The sequence below is a fragment of the Neolamprologus brichardi genome, chromosome 7 (assembly GCF_056152115.1).
Source record: "Neolamprologus brichardi isolate AB-2024 chromosome 7, ASM5615211v1, whole genome shotgun sequence".
NCBI lineage: Eukaryota > Metazoa > Chordata > Actinopteri > Cichliformes > Cichlidae > Neolamprologus > Neolamprologus brichardi.
Window position 1 is genome coordinate 12960561 of NC_142110.1, and position 22217 is coordinate 12982777.

Here is a 22217-nt window from a genome sequence, read left to right on the forward strand (position 1 = left end):
TTTCTTCACTCACAGAATTTAGATTAAAAATGTTAACGCAAATATAGAAACGGATTAGAAAGAAGATCCAATGGTACCCTGCAGCAGTCCATCAAAGAGGACTTTTCTTTATGAGTTTGGAGATTCTAGACAGACAAAACGGCTCATATACATATTACACTCAGAAAGAAACTTTCACTTTATATCTCAAATCAGTCCCTACGCCATTATCTCCACATCTACAAAGTGTATCAGAGGAACTAAGCCCTCAGCACCATCCTCTCACTGGTTTCATTTCCTAGAAATCAGACTTTAATGTATCAAAAGTGATTTTCAGTTTTCAGTTTTGGACAAAAGCCCCGTTGCTGGTTTCTTTTAGTAAAAGTGTTTTTATGAGTGTCAATTCCTGATAAGTGTTGCCTGATAACAAGTCTGCTTCCCTCTCTCATCCATGCCCTTTGTTTGTGCTGCTCCCACAGGTTCATCCTCTCAGCTCCAGTAGTACAAAGAGGATGTCAGACATACAGTTTATGTGCCAGTGACTCCCAGCAGCGAAGTTTGGGAATTTAGTAGAGCAATAATTTTTGTGGCTGAAATAAAGAGCGAGTCCTGTGAAGTTATACATTTTACAGGCTCTTATGTCTCTGATAGACGGTTGATTTGAGTATCTACTGGCCCCATCATCCTATACTTCTCCTCTAGGAGAGGCTCGTTACCCTGCAGATGGATGACTGTTTTGGAGTTGAGTCCGACTCGGCTCTCCTGGTTCCTCTTGTTGTAGATGTTGACCCTGTGTTCCAGTTCGGGGCTTGTTTTCGTGGAACCTGTTGGGCTGGGTGGTTTCAGGTTGACGGGGTCGAGGCCCTTTTGTGTGAGACACGAGTCCTCAGACAGAGAAGAGAGCAACTCCTGCACCACAGCGCTGGGGCTCCCTCTCGGCTGTGTGCCCAGAGCCAGAGGGCTGCTGTAGGGCGGAGGGTAGCAACGTTGGTCGCTGTAGTCTGTGGACGTGGAGGCCTCGCGCACCGTGGAGCTGCAGTCCATGGTGGAGCCAAGTGTGTGGCTACTGATGCTGTGCTGACGGGTGCTGAAGCTGGCGCGGGATACTGTGGTTGTGGAGGCTTCGCTGACCGAGCTGCCTGTGCGCTGCAAACGGCTGGACGGCACCGCTTCGGCGCTTACCAAAGAGGGCGGTAGCTGACTCGGGTTGTTAGGCAGGTGCACATCTATGGCTGCTGTTGTAATGACTCGCGCTGGGTCTGGGATCCCTGTGTCTACAAAATAAGACAATGTGTAAGAGCCTGAAATATTGTGGTGCTTTGATTGAAGAAAGAGTCTGCTGAAGCTTACCACTGCTTGGCTCACTGTAGTACTGGCTGATATAGTTGTTCATGTCATCTTGACCAAGATGATCTAAAAAGACAAAAGAGGAAAAATGGAATTCAGAGTGAACGTGGAAGCTGATCTGTAGTCCAAACTAAAAGCATGGACTACAGATTATTCGTTTGTTCATTCAATGTTAATTTGCAATTGATCACAATGCCTAAAAATTTTACATCATCATAGAATTTTATTATTACAGATCTGTCATTCAATATTTTCTTCATCTTCTTTTCAATTTCCAAAAATCATGAATATAGTTTTCTTGACATTAAGGGACAATTTGAACATCAAGCTACATCATAAGAATTTCAACTACTTTGAAATTGCATAATTGAAATTGTGTATGACTGGTGACTTGGAATACAATAAAATCTAGACACTCACTAACCAATAATTTATTGAGTCCAACTGTTCAGCTGCTGGTTAACGCAAATATCTAATCAGCAAATCACATTATTTAAGCATGTGGAAACAAGATGAATTGCATAGTAGACACAAACTATTCACACAGTAAAAAATATAGAAATTTCTCTGGCAGATAATAAAAAAGCAGGAACCTTTCTCTATTTTAATTGTTATTGCTCATCTAGTACTTAATGTAGTGTAGTATGAATGGCAGTGGGGGAGGTCTTTATCAGTAGGAAAAAGTGTAAAACTTAAATACAGTTAAAAGCCCAAAATCTATGCCCTCCTTCACATTTTCAAAACATGTTCACATGGGCCGGATTGGAGTCTTTGGTGGGCCGATTCTGGCCACCGGGCCTTATGTTTGACACCAGTGCTTTAATTTAAATGAAAATAAACTCTTTCAAGTACTTGTTTTATGTGACAGAACAGTCCAAATTGAAAAGGTGATCATCTTACAATCACATAAAACATAAATCAGGAAATTTATTTTATTACAAAATATGAATTTAACAAATGTTTTATACTTTTTGGTTGAAATATTATTACCACTGAAAAACTAATCAGTAATTACTATTAATATATTAGCTTACAAATTATTTCAGCTCAATGGTAATGAACACTTTTGGTGTGTGGAAATGTTTCACAGATAGTAAATGAGTCAAACAGTTTCTCTTAAGTGCTTTCCAAGGTCTCAAAGGACCATCACCAGATGATCAATACCACATGAGTATATGAGGTTCAGGCCCAGTTAAAAGGTTGTCTGAGTAGAAACACTGTGGCTCAGATGTATGATAGATCGCACTGTGATTTATAGCTTTGATAAAGGAAAAGCCTCAGTGTTTGGAGCCCTGACATCACCTGTACTGACAGTGCTTTGTTGCTTTTAAGTCCTGTAAGTTATGACCTGTCACTGTGTGAAAGGTTTATAGTCCATCTATGTGCGACACCAGAATTTTGATGTGGACTCTGAGCTGAACGTTTTTGAAAACAGGACACCGACACTGTGTCGTGTATGTTGGCCACGATTAATGGCCCAACACTCCACCATGAAGAGCGGAGCAATGTTCAAGGTTTTTCAGTCAGAAGGGATTTCTTTCAAAATTTCTAACCAGCCCAAAGGTTGGCCAGGTTCTTTTAGTCTACCAAATCCCCCTTCTCCATGTGTAAGCATGGACGTGATTTACCACGGAAAGCGCGGCCTGGATTCCTTCCCATGCACACAGGTCGTTGATAACTTGTAATACAAAGAGCTTGGGTATTCTGGACAGTTACCTGCAGCACCCCCAGGCTCTCTAACTTTGTTTGGCCTGTGATGCTCAGAGGCCCCAGGGGCCAGACCGTCCACCTCCTGGAAACTGCTGCTCTGTTTACCCCACATATGGTGGATCTGCATGGCTGCTTCACGCTCGGCAACAAGATCCAGGTCCTGCTGAGCCAGGTGGGCCCTGAGCTGCCTGATTTCAAACTAACAAAAGAAAAAGAGATGAGAGAAAAGGACAGAAGAATTTAAAGTAAAACACACAAGTGTTTTGAACACAAACAGTCTTTGTCTTCATTTCTGGATTGATGTGGAGAACACAGTGATGTTCACTGTTTTATTTTGGTAATGTGACTTGACAGAACCGCAACCCCATATATTGCTCTGAGGTATTGCATAGTGCTGATTATGTGATATCCAGACTGCAGCAAAAAGATTATGCATATCGATTGTCTTATCATCTTTGTCTTTTTGAGCGCAGATTTATTATTTTAGTGCACATCACTTTGCTGCCCTCTGCTGGTCACACACAGCTATAAAGTTGCACGAGGGATAGAGAAGAGATAAGGACACATACGGCCTGTTCTTGGCAGATCTGGGTGAGTCGATCAAGCTGTTCCTCCCTCACAGCCTTGGCCTTCTCATACTGTTGGATCTCCAGCTCCATTTCCACCTTCACTTGCAGGACATAGGCTGGAAGAAAAGGACATATTACACTCAGTAAGATATTTTTATCTTGTAAAATAAAAGCCATCATATTTTCAAAGTTGGTGCCAGATGACATGGACTACTACCTGCAAAGCTTGTGTAAAAAGAGCTGTATGTTTTAAGGGAAGATTTGAAGGAATATTTGGAGTGCTTTAGATTTCACGGCATCATTTGAGTGGTTGGTGTAGGTGCTGACAGCTGACTTGAAACAGAAGTGTTTTTTTTGTTTTTTTAAAAAAGTATCTCTTAGAAAAACTATAAGAAAGGACATGAACATGAAAAAAGGATTTATTTATTCTCTCTAAATGAAAATACTGAAAAAATGATCGAATTATTTGCCTATAGTGGCTTTTCTGTAAGTACTGAATCCATTACCGCATATTATGTCCTTCTACTATCATTACTGGTAAAAATAATAATAAAAAAAAAAAATGATAAAAGTCTCAAGTGAGCCAACAACCTGCAGATTAAAGAGGCTGATACCACTGGGAGCACTATGCATTATCTAACTGACAGTAAAGGACAGGATGTAGGGGACACCAGCCCCTCCCATCCTTACCGTCAATGATCCTTTTAACCCTCCAGATCCGCAGCGTAACGATGAGACCGATAGCATCCCAGGGGCTGCTGGGGCCGTTGGCCACTGTGGAGGCCACCATGGGGGCCAGAGAGAGTACGATGACAGCTCCATCAAACACCTGAGAAAGTGCACACACACAAACACACACACACGCACAGACCAGGTTACTGCTATACTGCTTTGAGCTTATGTAGTTGCCAGTCTGAGCTATGACATTGAAGGAATGACACTGCAGTGAAAGAGGGCCCCAAGTCAGGACTAATGGGACTCACGGGAGCCTACCTCTACTTTGTTCTCGATGTAATCCCATATCCCCAACACCACGATCCTGAACACGGTCTGAGACAGTAGGAATGGGGGGCAGAGATAGGGACAGTGAGGAAGTTATAAAGGAGCAAGATGGACGAATACAATCACAGCTAAATTGAGGGAGAGAGACAGAGAGAGATAGAGTGCAGTCTGTGGTCATTGTCAATAATAAACGGGACATTTCATCCCCTCTTTGATTCTTTCAGTGCGAATTCATCAGTTGTATTCACAGGCAGCAAGAGCAAAAATTAGAGACACCGCACTATCTCCTTCTGCTGACACAGCAGCGACTGCGGAGAGCAAACAAACCTCCATCTTCTGCCATTCTGAACAAACTCCACAAACCAGTCAAACTGCTGAATCCACTGCTTCAGAGTAACACTGAGGGGTTCCCTCTGTTGACTCCAGCGAAACAAAAGTTACCACTCAGATGGTCAAGTTTAAGAAACTAAGACAAATGCGGCTGGCTCTGAGGAAAACGGGGATCAATACAATACAATGAACTTACCTGGGGCCTCGAAATTATTTAAAACTTGCAGCCCAGAAAAGCCCGAAGGGTTCAGTTTTAAAACAAATGCGGCAGATCAATCGAAGGAACCGGGCGTGCCAGCTTTAACAGCAGTGGTTATACAGGGTACGTGTGCACGATTTTAAATCTTTTATATATGAGCGCGATAAACGGAGGTGTGCTCTCGTTCACCTGCACTAATCACAATCTAATCATGCCGTGACAGAGGGCATCGGGCATTTCATGGCGTTATTAGTATTGTAATGAGAATCTGCCAGTGTAACTCACTTGCCCACACATACTGCACAACGTAGCATTAATCAAGAGGCAGCTGCATCAGCTGTAAGTGAGACTGGTTTTTTGCGTCGAGTGGAGGAAGACTCACCTCAGTGAAGAACACAGAAAGAATGGCCAGGCTGATCCAGTGGATGATGCTGGCAAACTGGAATGCATTATTAACTAAAGGGAATAAAAAAAGAGAGGAAAAAACTGATCAGGAGATAGCTGTGGTTAAAGGTTGATGCTGGATTTTGTTAGGAATATAACAAACAACCTGCAGTGTACATGCTGCATAACACTGACAGCTTGCAGTAAATCTGTGGGAAACGCAACTGAAGAATGAGGCATCATGACAAGTATGAAACCAGTGCATACCGTGCATGCACGCGTCTTCTTTCTATTCATCAGGCTAATTGTGGACAAGCTCAAACAGCACTACGCTGTCAGCTGAAGCGCTTCTCGTCACGCCCCACGTCTTCCCCATCTGTCTCTGTTTGCTGTGCTCAGTGATCTGTCTATCAGTCAATTCATCTTCCTCCAGTCCTCCCCACAATCACCCGGCAGCCGACTCCGCGTTGCTCGATTCCTTTGTCCGCTATCTCCCTTCACGCATTTGTCTCACTTTCCTTTTGTCTGGTCAGTGAGTCGGTCCCGGGGGAACCGTAAAGACCTGAATGCATTTGGATATTGCTGGTGTAAGACCATGTGTGTTAGCCCTCTGACATCAAAAAGGCCAACACTCCCGACCCTCTGCTCATGATAGATGAGGATGTCTCCACTGAGCCAGATAATGTAGATAAAGGGTGATACTGGGGTGAGATGGGTCGGACTGGAATTTCAAGCACCTGCCATTCAGCGTTAACTGTGGAATACTAATGGAAGGTTTTTCCCCCCCCAGACCGTGATTGATCAGAGCCTTGGGTCCCAGAACAGATCATAAACGACACTCACTCATTACACAGTAGATTTACGAGATGAGGTTAGCAGCAATTTATTTTCTTTGCAAAAACAAAAACTTACCTGAATCATATTCTAGTCAAAGTTCTTTACTTATAAATTATTATACGATTTTAAAAATACTAATAAATATATATTGTCATTGTAGTTTTGACAAGGATTGCTTAAATTCACATTTACGTCACAATGATTTTCATTGATGATTCATTTTATGCAAATGAGGGTGTATCCAGTTTGAAAAAAAATCCCAGCCACATTTTTCCCCGCTTCGGTTTCACTCACACTGTAACAGCTTGGTGTCTATGAGCAGCTCCAGCAGCAGCAGCACCACCACCAGAATGACACAGGCCACTAGGAAGCAGTTGAAGCCTGCCGACAGCAGACAGACCTGCCACAGCGCTGCCCTTCGTCCACAGCATGGCTTCAGCCAGTTTGACCTGAGTGGAGGGGGAGCAAGGCGGCGTGAGACACAGAAAGGCAGAGAAGACACGTCGTGAGTCTCGCTGAACAGAACTCAGATCTGACAAGAACACTCAAGGTCGAATCGATAAAACACACGGAACATCAAAATGGAGCAAATTTGTAGTGTATTCAACCTTCTCAGTTCAACATTCTCCTAAAATGTTTTTCAGCAGAGGGCACTATTCCTCATGTAAGCCATAAAAAATGCAAGAAATGAATGCTTGGAACGAATTTACAGTCTTAGATTTAAGAATTTTAAAAAGTGAATGTGAATTATAAATACACAGTTCGCTAGGACTGAAATGATATATAAGTATGAAGAAATCGTAAGTATGAATTAAAGGGTGTCCTTTCCCTCAGTTCCTCTTAAAACTCCTCTTTCTGGCTTTTTCTGCAACTTTTCCTTCATTTTTTAAGGTCTGTTTTTTTCTGCCATCATTAAGCAGTGTAGTTAAATCAATACCAGTCACTAATTGTAAACAGTAAACACATATTTAATGCTAAAACATCAGAACACCAAGAAAGGAGGTGAAAGGTCACTCAAGTTTAAAGTGAAATTCTTGTCTCTGCTTGAGAAGGCAAAGCTTTCTTTCAGGAAACTGTCTAGCTTGTTGACTTTTTTTGTTAAGAGCCTGGCTGAAAGTTAACTTCTTGGTTCCCTCGTGTTTGAGCTCTGTATGACTGACTGGTTCAATAATGTAGCTCTCCTGGTACAACAGTGGGGCTGCACTTGCACCATTTGGAGGATGCATACACACACACGACACATATACACGCATGACGCAGATGTTTTCTTAACCGAATGACAATTTCTTCAACTTTGTTTTGTTCTCAGCACAAGAATTGTTTCTCCTCTCATACCTGCCTGCGTGTTTGAGAGTGAAGTAGAGGCAAAGCTTGCATTAGTTGGACTGCCCGATCCCGGCTTTGGCCAGCTTTGATGCACTTTACATGCTATTATTCCCACTGGTGCCTTATACAGCCATCTCCACGGTGATATAAGATAAGATAAAACTTTATTCATCCCTCGGGTGGGTTCCTCTGGGAAATTTGTTGTTATATACGAACACTCCATTAGTCTGGAGTGTCCCTAGTGTGCTTCTTCTTTGCACAGGTACATTGTGGCTGAAGATAAGTGTCACACTTGCCTTAAATCCGCCCTTGAGCTCCATTTCAAGTTTTTTCCAATCAGAAACTGACCTGTTGAGATGCATGGGAGTTATGGGCGGTAAATAGTGATACATTTGCAGGAGCCACACAGGGCTTTTCCAATGCGTTTACAGTCATGCATCCAACCAGGCACGCTAACCAGAGGTACTCTAAACAGGAAAGTGTGTATGCACATGGGGTTGCCATCTTTTTCACAAGCATCACTGAGAAAGGCAGTGCTGTCCTTTGAAAATAACCACTATCTGTTGTTACCTGTCCCCCATAGGAGTAAAGCTACGGGCAATGTCTGTCAGAGAAGAGAGGATGCAATTTATTCTACTCTTTCCTTTGCTTGAGCTCAGAATGAAGGAAGCAGACACTGAGAGAGAGAAAGCGGGGTGCAGCCGGTTCAAAGGCATTGGGATTCATCCAAAAGAGAATCAGAGAGGGAGCCAGAAAGGAAGGAGGGGCAGTTGGAACAGGAAGAATGAAAACGAGAACAGAGAAAGATACAAATTTAGTTCAAGGATTTTTCTCATTTCTAGGTCCTTTTTGTAATTTTGGCCATCAGTCCTATAGATTGATTTTTTTGCAGACAAGTACAGCAGCATTGTTCATATCTATTTTTACCTTCAGAATCAATTATATACATAAATTAGCTGAAATGGTGACTTATTTGCAGCCTGTATGACTGACTGTTGTTGTTTCTTAGACTTTTTTTTTCCATTTCCCTGATGCTTCCGTTTCAGAAATGGCTTTCGTAGTAGTACACGGTCGTCTTTGAAAGTGGGAAGAAAGAGGCGATCCTGAGGAGTGCTGCAGTTTTGCAGTTACAGCTCTGGTGTAGCACAGCTTCATATCCTTTCTATCCTTCACCAAGGTCAGCAGAGGGGCTGGAGCTTGGCCACACTGTGCCACTGCTCTCCCAGTGGCTCTCGGCCCTCTGCAACAACCCTCTGTACCAGCCAATACTAACAGATTAGTAGCTCAACACCTGAGGTGACAAAGAGGTAGTTCAGCATAACAGTATCATTAGCAAATACCTCGGAGACTTTCCCCAGCACCAATCCGTTCCCAGGGAACAATGTCAAACCCCATCTGCCAGTGGAGAAGAGCCAAGAAAAAAAAAAAAAGAGAAAGATTTACCTAATGATGTGCCTCGCACACAGTCACAGGACATTTGTGCACCATTAGTTAGATAGAGTGAGATAGAATGAGCAACACACACGCCAAGAGAGACACCTCACTTATCTTCATGTTTGAAAAGCATGATTTAACTCATACTGTGTGGAATCATAATTCATTCAGACCTTTCCCACAAGCCAGGCAGAAAAGGTATTAATTTAATAAACCTGTAAAGAAAAACCCTGTCTGGAAGCAGAGTAAATGGCAGTGATGGATTAGCCCAAGCTCAGAAACTTAATTTTAGGGAAATCGCTTTAAACCTTGAACACTGAGAACCTGAAGTATTTATGAGGAAGTGAGGCTTCAGTGATGGAGCAAGCCAAGGAAGAAAATCACCTCACTGTCTTGCGGGGTCAAGTCAGGTTCAGACCAAATGAGTAATACCTCAAGGATTTCTCATGCACGCATATAATAAGAAAAAGAATTGGCCCCGTCCTCTTTTTTTAGCTGTGTGCGTATTTGTCACACTTAAAAGTTTCTGCTCGTTAAGCAAGTTTTAATGCTTCATAACCCGAGTAAATAGAAAATACAGTTTTTAAATGATCATTTTATATATTAGGGGGAAAAAATGCCCCCTAAACCTAATAACTGGTTGTGCCACCCTTAGCAGCAAGAACTGCAATCAAGCATTTATAACTGGCAATAAGTCTTTCAGATCACTGTGGAAGAATTTTGTACAACTCTTTCTTGCAGAATTGTTTGAATTTAGCCACTTTGGAGCGTTTTTGAGTGTTTTGGGGCCAATATAGGATGATGCCAAAGCATCTCAATCAGATTTAAGTCTGGACTTTGAATAGGTCGCTCCAAAAGCTTTATTTTGTTTCATTTTTTTTGCCCTTCAGCCCCTGGTGGCCGGACATTCTCTTTCAGGGTTTTATGGTAGAGAGCAGAATTTATGGTTTCAAGTTGTCCAGGTCCTGAAACAGCAAAGCAGCCCCAGACCATCACACTATCACCACCATGTTGGACTGCTGGTATGATGTTCCGTTTATGAAATACTATCTTAGTTTTAATCGAGATGTAACAAGTCTCAAACCTGATAAAGTTAAATTTTATCATTTTTTTTGGGCAAATGTGAGACGAGTCTCTGTTTTCTTTTTGCTCAGCAGTGGTTTTCTTCTTGGCGCTCTCCCATCAATGCCATTTTTGCCCAGTCTCTTTCTTATTATTGAATCATCAACTCTGACCTTAACAGAGGTAAGTGAGGCTTGCAGTTCTTCAGATGTTGTCCTGGGTTTTTTTGTGACCCAAATGAGTCATTCTTTAAGTAATTTTGGTAGGCTGGCCACCCCTGGGAAGGTTCACCATCAACCACTGTTCCAGGTTTCCTTGCTGGAGTCCCAAAGCCCTAAAAATGGCTTTGTAAACCCCCCCCCACCCTTATTACTTATTATTATTTTTTTTAAACAAAGGAGCAGTTAAGTTTTTAAATCATCATTTAAAAACTATTTTGTCTTTACTTGGGTTTCCTTTTTCTAAAATTAAAATCAGTTTGATGATCTGAAACATGCAAGTATGACAAATCTAAAACAAAAAGTGCCTTGTATGTGCACAGGGAAACATCATGTGTATACTTTAAGGGACACTGTGTACAGAGGAAATTAAAGAATTAAAGATGCAGGGTAGCATGAACTGTGGACAGGTTTATAAAGACGTCAATGTACCAGTGGCTGCAGCGGCAAAAGATCGAAGGGAGTCCGGCAGCAGCGGAGAAAAAGGGGATTAGATCATAAGATCGATCAATGCTGTACATGATGCTGGCTGCAGAATGGCCACTACAGTAGTAACAAAGTAGACAAAGACGTTAAGCAGAATGACTGGCACTGATGAAAGTGTCTGGTTGCTCTGCTGGGGCCCATTCACACAGATGGGACAGCGTTTTGGCTCCATCCCCAGCTAAGTAACTCTCTCTGAGATTAGGATGCTAGGAGCATGTCTTTTATTATACTGTCTCCAGTAATTGAGACAAGATAAAATACAGCGTAAACTCATCAGGTACAAGTTAGATGGTAATTAAATCAGCGAAGTGGTGCTTTATTTGTGTGTATAAGTTTGTAGGTAGGAGAGAATGGGGGAGGCTGCAAATGGGAACATTTATCCAGAAGGAATGAGCGACTATGAGCTCCTCAAAGGTATTGATTAATTGATTACAGCACACACACGCACACACTCATAAAGGGAAGCAATAAACAACTGCAAACATTAAGCACTAATATACAGTTGCTCTTGATGCTGTCTTGTAAATTACCTTCTGAAACTCTTGATTGGCTATTCAGTGAAAATAAAATAAGGACACCAGGGTGCAGAGCGGTGACATTTGCCATAAATTCACCATTAATTATGATTTAGGTCTAAAATACATAAAGTGTCCATTCAATACCAGGCCAAGACCCAGATCACTGCCTAGTGGCCATTCAGAATGAATGAATGTGACCACTGGTTTCAGGTTACGAGCACAGAACATGAGTTTAACCAAACAGATGCAGTATTTGCTCCTTAGATTAATTTTATAAAGCTTCTGGGATGTGTGTCTGTGAATTAAATGACTTACAAATCATCAAAATCATCTATATTTCATTGAAAATAGTACACACAGATATTAAATGTTGAATCTGAGACACTATTGCTTTTAAAAATATTTTGCCTTCAAGGCTATAAAACAGTTAACAGTAGAAAGTCTCATGGCTAATTAGGTTAATTGGTAACAGGTCAGTCACATAACTTCATTGACCTTTCTTTAACACACTAGGGCCACTATGGTAACAAAGAGACATACAAATAACTCTTTTCTTTCTTTTTTTTTTTTTTTTTTTTTACATCCACACCTCAACAAAAAGAGCAGATAAACTAACAGAGAAAGATGTCACCCTCTCTGCTTTCTCAATAAATAAACACTGGGGAAGGTTAATCTCTGAAGTGTAGTGGTTTACAAATTATCCTAACAAAAGGTGGATCCCCTGATTTGGTCTTGTGAGGAAACCAGAGTACCCAAGGAGAAACTGTGTAGACAGGGGGAGAACATACAAACTCCAGATGGTGGATTCAAACCTAGGGCCTTCTTCTCGTGACACAAACGTGCTAACCACTGCCCCACCGTGACGTCCAATAAAGAGTTTCAACTGTTAAAATGATTTGTAAATTATCAGCCCTGCATCAGACTGTAAACCTGTCCAGGTGGTACCCTGCCTCTCGCTCGACGATAGCTGGGATAGGTACCAGCCCACCCATGAGCCTGAATTGAATAAGATGGATGGAGGGACGGATTTGTTGATAACTGGATTCTGCATCCTAACATCTTTGTGCTTACACATGTGCATTGCACATACAGCTCTATGGATACTTTCATCTAAGTGGTTATGTTGATATCCTATGTTCTGGTTTAAGTTGCAGACATCGTGTGGATCTATCTGACAGCAAGACATTTTTGAAGTGCTGCTCGACTCAGATTGTCTGTCTCCTTTCAATTTCTCTCGCCACAGGGCTATATCGTCAAATAACTATATAGCCCTGTGGTTCCTCCTCTATAAACTTGAACCAATTCGCACCAATCTGCTGAACTCAGCAGGATCGGACAGGGGAAAATGGACCACAACCGTGTGCGCCTGCAGGCTACTCCACAGCAGCACTGAGAAGACTTAATCTCATTCAGGCTCTTCAAGCACTCTGCTTTACACCTATCTCTTAGCTTACTTTTTTACACTTAAAGAGGCATTTCATAATAGATACGATACAGAACACTGATTATTTTTTTTCATACTTGAGAACTTCAGTTTCCTGAGAAAGCACTTCCCAGATTTATTGAATATGAAATCAAATGCCTACTTACAATTGACAAAATCCTTTCCTGTAAAAATGCCCGATGAGTCATCAAGTCATGTCTTATTAGAACCAAAAGAAGGAAAGAAGCCCTGAAAGAAGAAACCAGCTAAGCAGCAAATCACCTTAAGTGCTGCTAGTAATATCTTACAAATTCCTATCTGACAAATTATCTGTACTAAACCAAGGTAAAAAGATTTATTCAAGATTTTTAAAAAAATATGGGTTTATTATTGAAACATATACTACTAATTCACCAATACGGATAATTATTTTAAGAATGTAAAAATTATCATATGTATACATCATATAATAAATTCTTTGTACTTCATATTTTATAACAAATACCTAGTAGCAAGTTTGACTTTTTATTACTTGTGGCATAGATTCAACCAGATGCTGGAAACATCCCGTGATGATTTTGCTCTATGTTAGCATGATAGCATCACACAGACACTGCAGATATGTTGGTATGAGATATCTCTCATTTCACAATGTCACAAAGGTACTCTATTGGATTGAGATCTGGTGACTGTGGAGGTCGTCTGAGCACGGTAATCTCATCATGTTCAAGAAACCAGATTGCGATGATTTGAGCTTTGGGACATGAATCATTGTCCTCCTGGAAGAAGTCATCAGACGATGGGTACGCTGTAGTCAGCAACAACACTCGGGTGGGCTGCGGGATTTAAATGATGCTCAGTTGATATTAAGGAGCCCAAGGTGTGCCAAGAAAGTATCCCTCAAAACATTACACCACCACATGGTTAAACAGCTAACACAAGGCAGGATTGTGCATTCAGAGATCCTCTTCTGCATACCTTGGTTGTAACGACTAGTTGTTCTAGTTACTATTGGCTTCCTATTAACCCAGAGCAGTCTGGTCATTTTACTCTGACTTCTGACATCAACATGGCACTTTCATCCAGAGAACTGTGGCTCACTGGATATTTTTTCTTTATCATTCTCTGTAAACTCTGTGGTTTTGTGATAACATCCTAGTAGATCAGCAGTGAAATACTCAGCCCCCATTCGGCCCCAACAACTATGCCATCATCGAAGTTTTTGTCTTTTGTCCTCATTGAGCAGGTTATCTCAAGCATGTCTACATGCCTACATGTATTGAGTTGCTGACATATTATTGACTAATTAGATTTCTTGCAACAATAAGCAATTGAACGAGTGTACCTAAAAAGTGGCAAATGGTTATGCATGATGTACTGTAACTAATACATCATGACTGAGTGGTTCGAACCCCTCTGGCTTGAGCATGACACTACTTCTGCATCACCTCAAGCATTTTTTTTCCTGCATTATGTTGTGTAAAAATCATTTCATGACTGATGAACTGATACTGTCTGAAAAATATTATTGGTCTGGTTCTTTTTGCATGTGCCAATAAGTACAGTTAAGGGCCTAGCATGTGTGTCTGGTGTGCCACCTGCATCCTTCTAACCTTCTTTGGGAAAATTCATGCAGCTTCTCAGTATAACCAGATATTTCCACTGGTTTCTGAAAGCAATCAGCTATCATCACTTCACTCCGTGGTACAGCATAGCAGAAGGGGCTCGGCGATAGTCCCAGCCAGAGAAATGGGCCACAGATACCAAGCAAATGGAGATGGATGGGGCTCCATGTGCAGAGCAGCAGACAAGCTGTCCCTGATAAATGGTTTTTCACCAGGACACTTGATCTCTCTCGCTCTCAGCCTAAAAAGCAATCTCACACTTTGCATGTCTGTGAATATTAACAAACCCTCAAACCCTGCACTCAAATGTCATCTATTGTGTCGCACATGGTGCCAGGCAAGAGAGCCAATTTGATAGAGAGGACTGTTACTGTGTGTGTTTGAAATAGAGTCAGAGGGAAGAGAAAAAAAAAGAGAAATCCTGTTCTCTTTTCAGACATCCATCAACAAAGAACAGGTACAGTATGGCTCTGGTGCCAAAGCCCCATGACATATTGCTGCTGCCAAGCTTCACACTAGACTCTGGCAGTGTACTTCATAGCTATATTCTACAGTCTGGATTTTTTTTAATTATTACATCTTATTTCAACCTTGAGCACTTCAACCCTGGGCTTTTTTTTTATAATGTGCAGTTTGACATGCTGCTATATTAATGCATTTGAGAAAGAGGGTGGAGAGCTTTATTTCAGGCAGTAAATAAAGATTTTGTTAGCAAGTGCAATTAGTCCAGGTGCCTGGGCACAATTTTTCCTTATCTAATGTCTAACATTTCTAATTCCACACAACACACAGAGAAATGGCACTCATCAAACAGAATCATCTAGCATGATCTGCAGCTGGCAGCTTGGAGAATTAAAGTGCGGAGGAAAGTCGTCTGCTCCATTTCTCTCTCCTCTTTATCCTCTCCGCCTCTCTTCTCCGCTCAAAATGGCAGGTTAACCCATATGAACCATCTGTCATTGCTGCAGTGCTTCACACCTCCTAGTCTGGCCCCTGGAAATCAGTGGCATATGTTACTACTGCTGTGGACAGCAGGCTGATCTGGGGATGATAAGACAGGACAAGCTTAGGATGTACAGCTCGGGGTTTAAAGGCTGAGGCTAGGCAGACACTCTTTAAGGGAAAGAAGCATAAAACTCTTTGTAGATACATGTCTAAAAGTGCGTTTGGACTGACAGAATTGTGCAGATGCATTCTTTTCTTTTTGTAAAAAAATCATATCAGTAATCTGGGGCATATATATTGTCCTCTTATAAATCTCAGTGTGCATGTGCACAAGCCTGATTTCTGCTCCAACCTTTACGCATGAACAGATGCGGGCACTCCCTTATTGTTACTTCCACAAAGATTTTCTGTTTGCAAAATAGCTTTTGAATAACAGCCATAACAGCTAAAGAAAACAGGAAAGAAGTCCCAAATGGGACTCTAAAACACTTGTTAGCAAAGCAGAAAAGAGAAAAACAACTGGAAATATGTATTTAGTGATCTCAATAACAAACAGAAGAAAGAAATCTGAAGAAAAAACTAAAGAGGACCCCAGCAGAGACAAACGTGGGCAGCAGACGAATAGCAAACAAGAGACAAAGAGGCGCGTCAATTCACACAAGGAAAGAAAGCCAATATGCAGCCTCACAGCTATTTACACCACCAATTTCCAATGACAATAACACACCCAATAAAACTGAGCACAAACTCAATGATCTGTAATAAACTTTGTGAATGGTAAATTGTACATATTAGTATAAATAGGTGTGTTTGGAAACAACCGGTATTTATTATAACAAGACATGCAAGCTCTCAGCTTGATTTTCAACCCCACCTTATTGTATTTGCTTGATTCTAAAGAACATGCATTGTGAGGTCCACACAGCCTACATTCTTCCTTTATGTGTGGGAAACAGTGTACAATTGGCTTTTGTGTGTATACACTGTTGTTGCATCAGACTCCACCTAGTATTAAAGGTCATTAAGCTCAAGGAGTAAAGCAAAACTAAATATGCCACCTTGCTACTGTACCATTGCTTAAACCAGTCATAATTTTTTCTTGGCCAACAGAGTTCTGAGAGGTTTTTTTTAGAGGGATAGTGATGGTTTCACAGCTTCAAAACAGATTTTTTGTGTTGAAGAAATAGAGTAACCTGTGACTGAACAGATGCCCACTTCACCGTGCTGCTATCTTTTTTTCTGTCCAGCTTCCAGGTTTGCAAATAATTCAAGTACTACAATATTTTAACAGTCAGTAGGTATGTGCTTTGGATGCACACAAACAACTGGCTGGTCTGGCCATTTTCATTAGCCCTGTTACACATTAAATGCCACAAGGTTGATTAGGTTGCTACAACTGGGTAGTTAGTGGGTTTATATTAAAAACAAACAAACAACAACAACAAAAAACTATTATTATTTAATATAAAAAGATAAGGGACCATATTTAAGTCACCAAAGGTGGATGGGTAGTTGCACTGCCCTGAATTTGGACATTACAGCAAGTTTTGGGGGAAAGTGAGCAGCCAAAAATCTATTAATAATTCCTCCCTGCTCACCACTGCACCGAATCTGCAAGTACTGTGTGTGCCCCTGGTAGTCCACAAGAACATCCACCTCCTACGTAGTCGCCCACGTCTCCTGATAAAGAGCCACGAGAAGCTGCTATGCAGGACTAAATGTGCATCTCTGGTATGCTGTTTTTCTGCTCACTTTTCACAGGAATAAAAAAGGAAAGAAACCAAAAAAAAGAAAAAAACAACAACCAAAGTTTCACCATGGAGGATTTCGACTTGAGTAATGAATCATCGTCTTTCATCTCCTACTACTGGTATAAAACAAGTTTGTTCACACCTGCACATAGTTGTCTACTTCCACAGAATATCCAGAAGAAAAGACACAGGCCTTTGACATGAGCTGTAGTGAGTGAAAGTAAGTGATGATAGCTAGAAAAAAGAAAAGGATTTCTAATCACCAACACAGAAGCAAAAAATAACTGCAAACCAAAACACGTAGAAAGGCAGTAAAAGCAGGTTTACTGTCCCGTAAACTATCACTTACAGAGAGCTAAATTTAGCCAATTACATGCCTGGTAAAAGAGTTTTCACAAGAGCACATTCCAATAAACAAGAGGCCAACACAATTACAGATAATAATAGCTTGATCAAGTCATCACTCCTGATTGAAGGCTGGCATTGACTCATTTAAAGTTCTGTGGCCACCGCTGTGTCATTCCTTGGATGCTACACACTTGATTCATAAAGGGAGCTATAACCTGTGACGCTGGCGCTGTCACAGAGAGCGACAATGACAAATGCACTCGTGAAAGTAATGACAGGTATGTGGCTGGAATTCCAGTGACCTGAAAATCAGGAATTCCAATCTGCAAAAGGTCATCGAACACAGCGTGACGCTCTCATGGGTGAGAGATTGCTTAATAGTTTCATCAGTGTGCTGAGTGCTTCCAAATCTCGCCAAAAACAAAGACGGGGTTTCTTCAATCAGCTTTAAATACCCACTTACTTTTCATCACAAATCATATTTACACTGGTGATTTCATAAATCCTCCACAGTCATATCTTGACACTGCATGAGTTTTTCATAGCACAATGCTAAATCTCTGGGGCACCAGGGCTTCATATGGTGTCCTTTGAGACTGCCTGCTGTGATGATCATTTTGCTGGGCTGCCAGATCCTGCCCTTTTGCCGTGGCTTTGCTATGCACTTGTTTTCTGTTCATTTTGTGAGCATGTGAGCGAGAAAAATATGAGGTACGATAACAGAGTGGGTGTTTGGAACAGAACCCATCTGTTCTCGCCCTCCATCCCGCAGAGCCATCATCCTGGACAAGGCCATATCAGGCAAAGTCCAGCGGGATATTTTCATCTGACACACCAGGGCTTGGATGGCAAACACCCCCCCCCAAAAAAAAAAAAAAAACCCAAAAAAACCTGGATGCTCTAATTAACCTTATGCTCTTCGTCTTCTTTTTCTGCATGGATGCCAGCATTGCAGCATGCCAAAAGGATTGTGAGTCACGCTTCCTGAGTGGAAAGCCATGAACACTCGCTACAGGGGTGCTCAAGGAGGGGTGTGTCCTATCCTGAGAACACTGGGCCAGCGAAACGGCGATATGTTGATAAGCAAAGAACACAAACGCAGGACAAGCAGCCTTCATGGAGAGAACCAGGGCTCTGACAGCTCAGGACAGCTATGGTGCTAACAGCACTCTTTTTTTTTCTGCCAGAAATCAACATTGTGAACAGAAGCCTGTCTGGTGAGAGAAATCGCTGTGTCATTGAACTGAAATGAAAAGATCAGTGGAGACATTGTCCATTTAACACAGTGACACTAATAAATTCAGTGCAAAATATCCCCCACTCTCGGACTCCAATATAAAATGCGGAATGATTCAATATGCCAGGTGTAATTACAATGTGCAATAATGAGCAATGGAGAGAGTGATGGCAGAGCTTCTCCCCCGCCAGGGTAGATTATAGATTGCAGTAATTGCAATTCTGCCTTAATTATGAATGTGGCACTAACACGCAAAAAGCAGACACAATGACTCAGTCACCATATCTCTAGTATCTTCCTAATTGTGGAGGCAAATATCCAGAACATCAATCAATACATAATTACATTTTGGGACTTTTTAGTACACAAATTAATTATAGAAAATTTCCATGTGCAATCGTGCTACTGGTTTGTTTCCAATTGTCTCAAGATGCACAAAGTTTGAGGCACAAATCACAAGCTGACCTCATTGTGCTGCTTTTATTTGTTACAAGTGCTTAATAGTTATATAATCACTCCAAGGGGTACCTCAAGCTGCCAAGCAAACAAATGACGGGACTCACCCCTCTCTGCTATCCTCTTCATCTGGGTTAGATATGAGCTGGGATCCAGCGAGGGATATGTCCAGTGCCGCCAAAGGCAAATCTCTGTAGGTGAAGCTGACCAGCTGGACGGGGGCCACACACTGGTTGTCGTCCTCTACCTGCTGGGAGATGACCTCCAGCTCTGAGGCTCCGGCCTGGGGAGGAGCCCTGTCACATGCAATACACACCATAAACAGAGCAGCAGTGAAGTCAGAGAACTGAAGTGGTTGCTGATAGAGTCATCCATGAGTAATTTTGCAAGTTCTAGCTGATTATACGATAGCGACAACTGGTATTTACATGTTGTCTGTGTGCAGCAGCGAGAGTTATAAAGCACAAGTGACAGTGCTTCATGCAGCCTTTAGAGCAAGGTTAAATGAAAATGTGCCGCTTATTTATATTACCCAATATTCTCACCAGGAAAACGTCTCAGTCAGTGCAACCACGACATCCTGAAATTCTTTGTGTTCTTGCTTCTCAACACCTAACTGCACACATGGAAATAGTGTGTTCACTAAAACAAAACACACACCAGCTTTAATGAGAAAAGACTCTTGCTTTCAACAGCAAAGTAGAATAAATGTGGATTGGCCCCATACCTTACAGGAAGCCACTGTTTTGCATTAATCTGTGTAAACCCATGACTTAAATTTGCCTGAACCGAGCACAGTTACAATTTTAACTAGAAAAGTTGCATTTCCTGTGAAAATGCAGTGTGAATCTGCTGAAAACCGCTGAAGAAGCAGGAGTTTCTGCTGAAAAGAGGCAAAGAAGCAGAACTTTATGCTGAAAAGAGGTAAAGAAACTGAAAATTGTGATGAAAAGAGGTGAAAAGCCAAATATTCTGCTGAAAGGGGGTGAAGAAGCTGAAATTTGTACTGAAATGAGGTGAAAAAGTTGAACAGTCTGCTGAAAAGAAATGCTGCCATGTTGCATCCATCACGGCATTCACACAACTAGAAAAATTTACATTTCCTGCGAAAATGCTGTGTGGATGCTGTAAAGCTGAAGCTGTCTGCTGAAAACTGCTGAAAATAGCTGAAAATAGCTGAAGTCAGTATCTGAAAAGTTGTTGAAATTGTAATAACTTTGCAGACGAATAACAAAGTAGCAAAAATAGAATAAATTTGCATAAATGGAGTTACTTAGAAGAAACATAATAATTTTGCAAAAATACTATGTAAAAGGAGAATTTAGCAGAAATAATCTGCTGAAAACAGCTGAAGAAGTAAAACTATATGCTGAAAGCAGGTGAATAAACTGAAAAGTCTGCTGAAAACAGGTGAAGTAGCAAAAATTTTTGCTGAAAAGAGATAAAAATCCAAAAAGTCTGCTGAAATGGGGTAAAGAAGCTGAAATTGTACAGAAAAGAGGTGAAAAAGTTAAACTGTCTGCTGAAAAGAAATGCTGCCATGAGCAGGGTTTGAACCCAGGCCTCCTGGTCCCAAGGTGACTACTCATCACACTGAGCCAAACTGGTTCTGAAAAGAGGTGAAGAAACTGAAAATACTGCTGAAAAGAAGCAAAGAAACTGAAATTTGTGGTGAAAACAGGTGGAAAAGCTGAACTTTCAGCTGAAAAGAGGTGAAAAAACTGAAAATTCCACTGAAAACAGGCCAAGAAGCTGAATATTCTGGTGAAAAGAGGTGAAGAAGTAAAACTTTCTACTGAAAAGGGGCAAAGAAGTATAAAAAAAACAGCTGAAGAATCTGGAATTTTTGCTGAAAAGGGGTGAAAAAATAAAAATTCTGCTAAAAAGGGGTGAAGAAGCTGAAATTTGTGTTGAAAAGAGTTAAAAAGGTTTAACTGTTAACTGAAAAAAAATGTTGTCATAAGTGGGATTTGAACCTGGGCCTCCTGCTCTGAAAACGGCTGCTCATTTCCCTGAGCTAGAACACAGCTTACCTCAGCAAGCAAAATCAGTGACCACACTGATAATGTGGTCCATTCATTTCAATGGAACAAAAAATTTTATAAAAAACTTAATATTTTAAAAAGTATAATAGTTAAAAGTACAAATAGATATAGCAGGAATGAGCAGAAGTGAAATTTAAATGGTGAAAATCGTGTGGATGCTGTAGGCATCCACACAATAAAGAGAAACAGGAACAGCATTCACACAATAACTACTAATTCACAGCATGCTTGTGCTCTATATTTTAGTGACACCTGTCACACAGGGCCTGGTAGCTTTGATTGACAGATGTGATAGGTTAGGTGTGCTGAAATGGGATGTCGGTGCCCTTTGGGGCATTTTAATGGAAGTTTATGACAAATAATAAATTTTACTGTGTGGTGCAAACCAACCAACATATTTGTGTTTCATGTCTAGTGAGTGGCATTTGTTAGTTTGTTACTTAGTGTCACGGTGGGGTGCTCCGGTGTGAAGATGAGGTAGACCCAGAAGTAGAGACAGTGGAGACAAAACTAAGTTTCAAAAAATAAAGCGAGCCTTTATTGTGGCTGATGGCACGAGAAAAACATGAAACTAGGGAAACTAAGGAGACTATAAACACTGTGTAAATACACACAAGGGTGATTAGGGGAAGTGAAAACACATGAGGAAACAGCTAATACACATGAACCTAATGATGCTACAGGGGAAGTAAAACCAAACATGATGAACAAAGAACATAAGACTCTTTCAAAATAAAACGGGAAACATAACAAGACACAGACATGACTCGAACTTGACAAACAAAGAAAACTTGGACATGAAACATGACAGATAAACACATGTAGACTTAACATGATCAGACGATGCGGGAAACTTAACACAGGGATGAGACAAAAGGGAAGCTTGATAAATCATGAACTAAAACTGTAACCTAGTCATGGCAGAATGTAACTAGATAAACTGAAATGAAACTAGACTCAAATGAATAACAAAACATCAAGAAACT

At 41.1% G+C, this 22217-nt stretch overlaps 1 protein-coding gene across 1 annotated transcript in view; it reads right to left on the reverse strand.

Moving 5' to 3' along the window:
* Positions 1–74: 74 nt before the first annotated feature.
* Positions 75–22217, reverse strand: part of tmem266 (transmembrane protein 266) — a 28800-nt gene continuing 6657 nt past the window's right edge. The window contains exons 5-13 of the mRNA XM_006789332.3: positions 19294–19482; positions 6652–6806; positions 5519–5592; positions 4599–4655; positions 4296–4434; positions 3606–3721; positions 3043–3235; positions 1330–1392; positions 75–1253 (exon numbers count right to left, since the gene is read on the reverse strand). Of these exons, the coding sequence (XP_006789395.1) occupies positions 616–1253; positions 1330–1392; positions 3043–3235; positions 3606–3721; positions 4296–4434; positions 4599–4655; positions 5519–5592; positions 6652–6806; positions 19294–19482 (1624 nt within the window). The 3' untranslated portion in view covers positions 75–615. The remainder of the gene's footprint in view (positions 1254–1329; positions 1393–3042; positions 3236–3605; positions 3722–4295; positions 4435–4598; positions 4656–5518; positions 5593–6651; positions 6807–19293; positions 19483–22217) is intronic.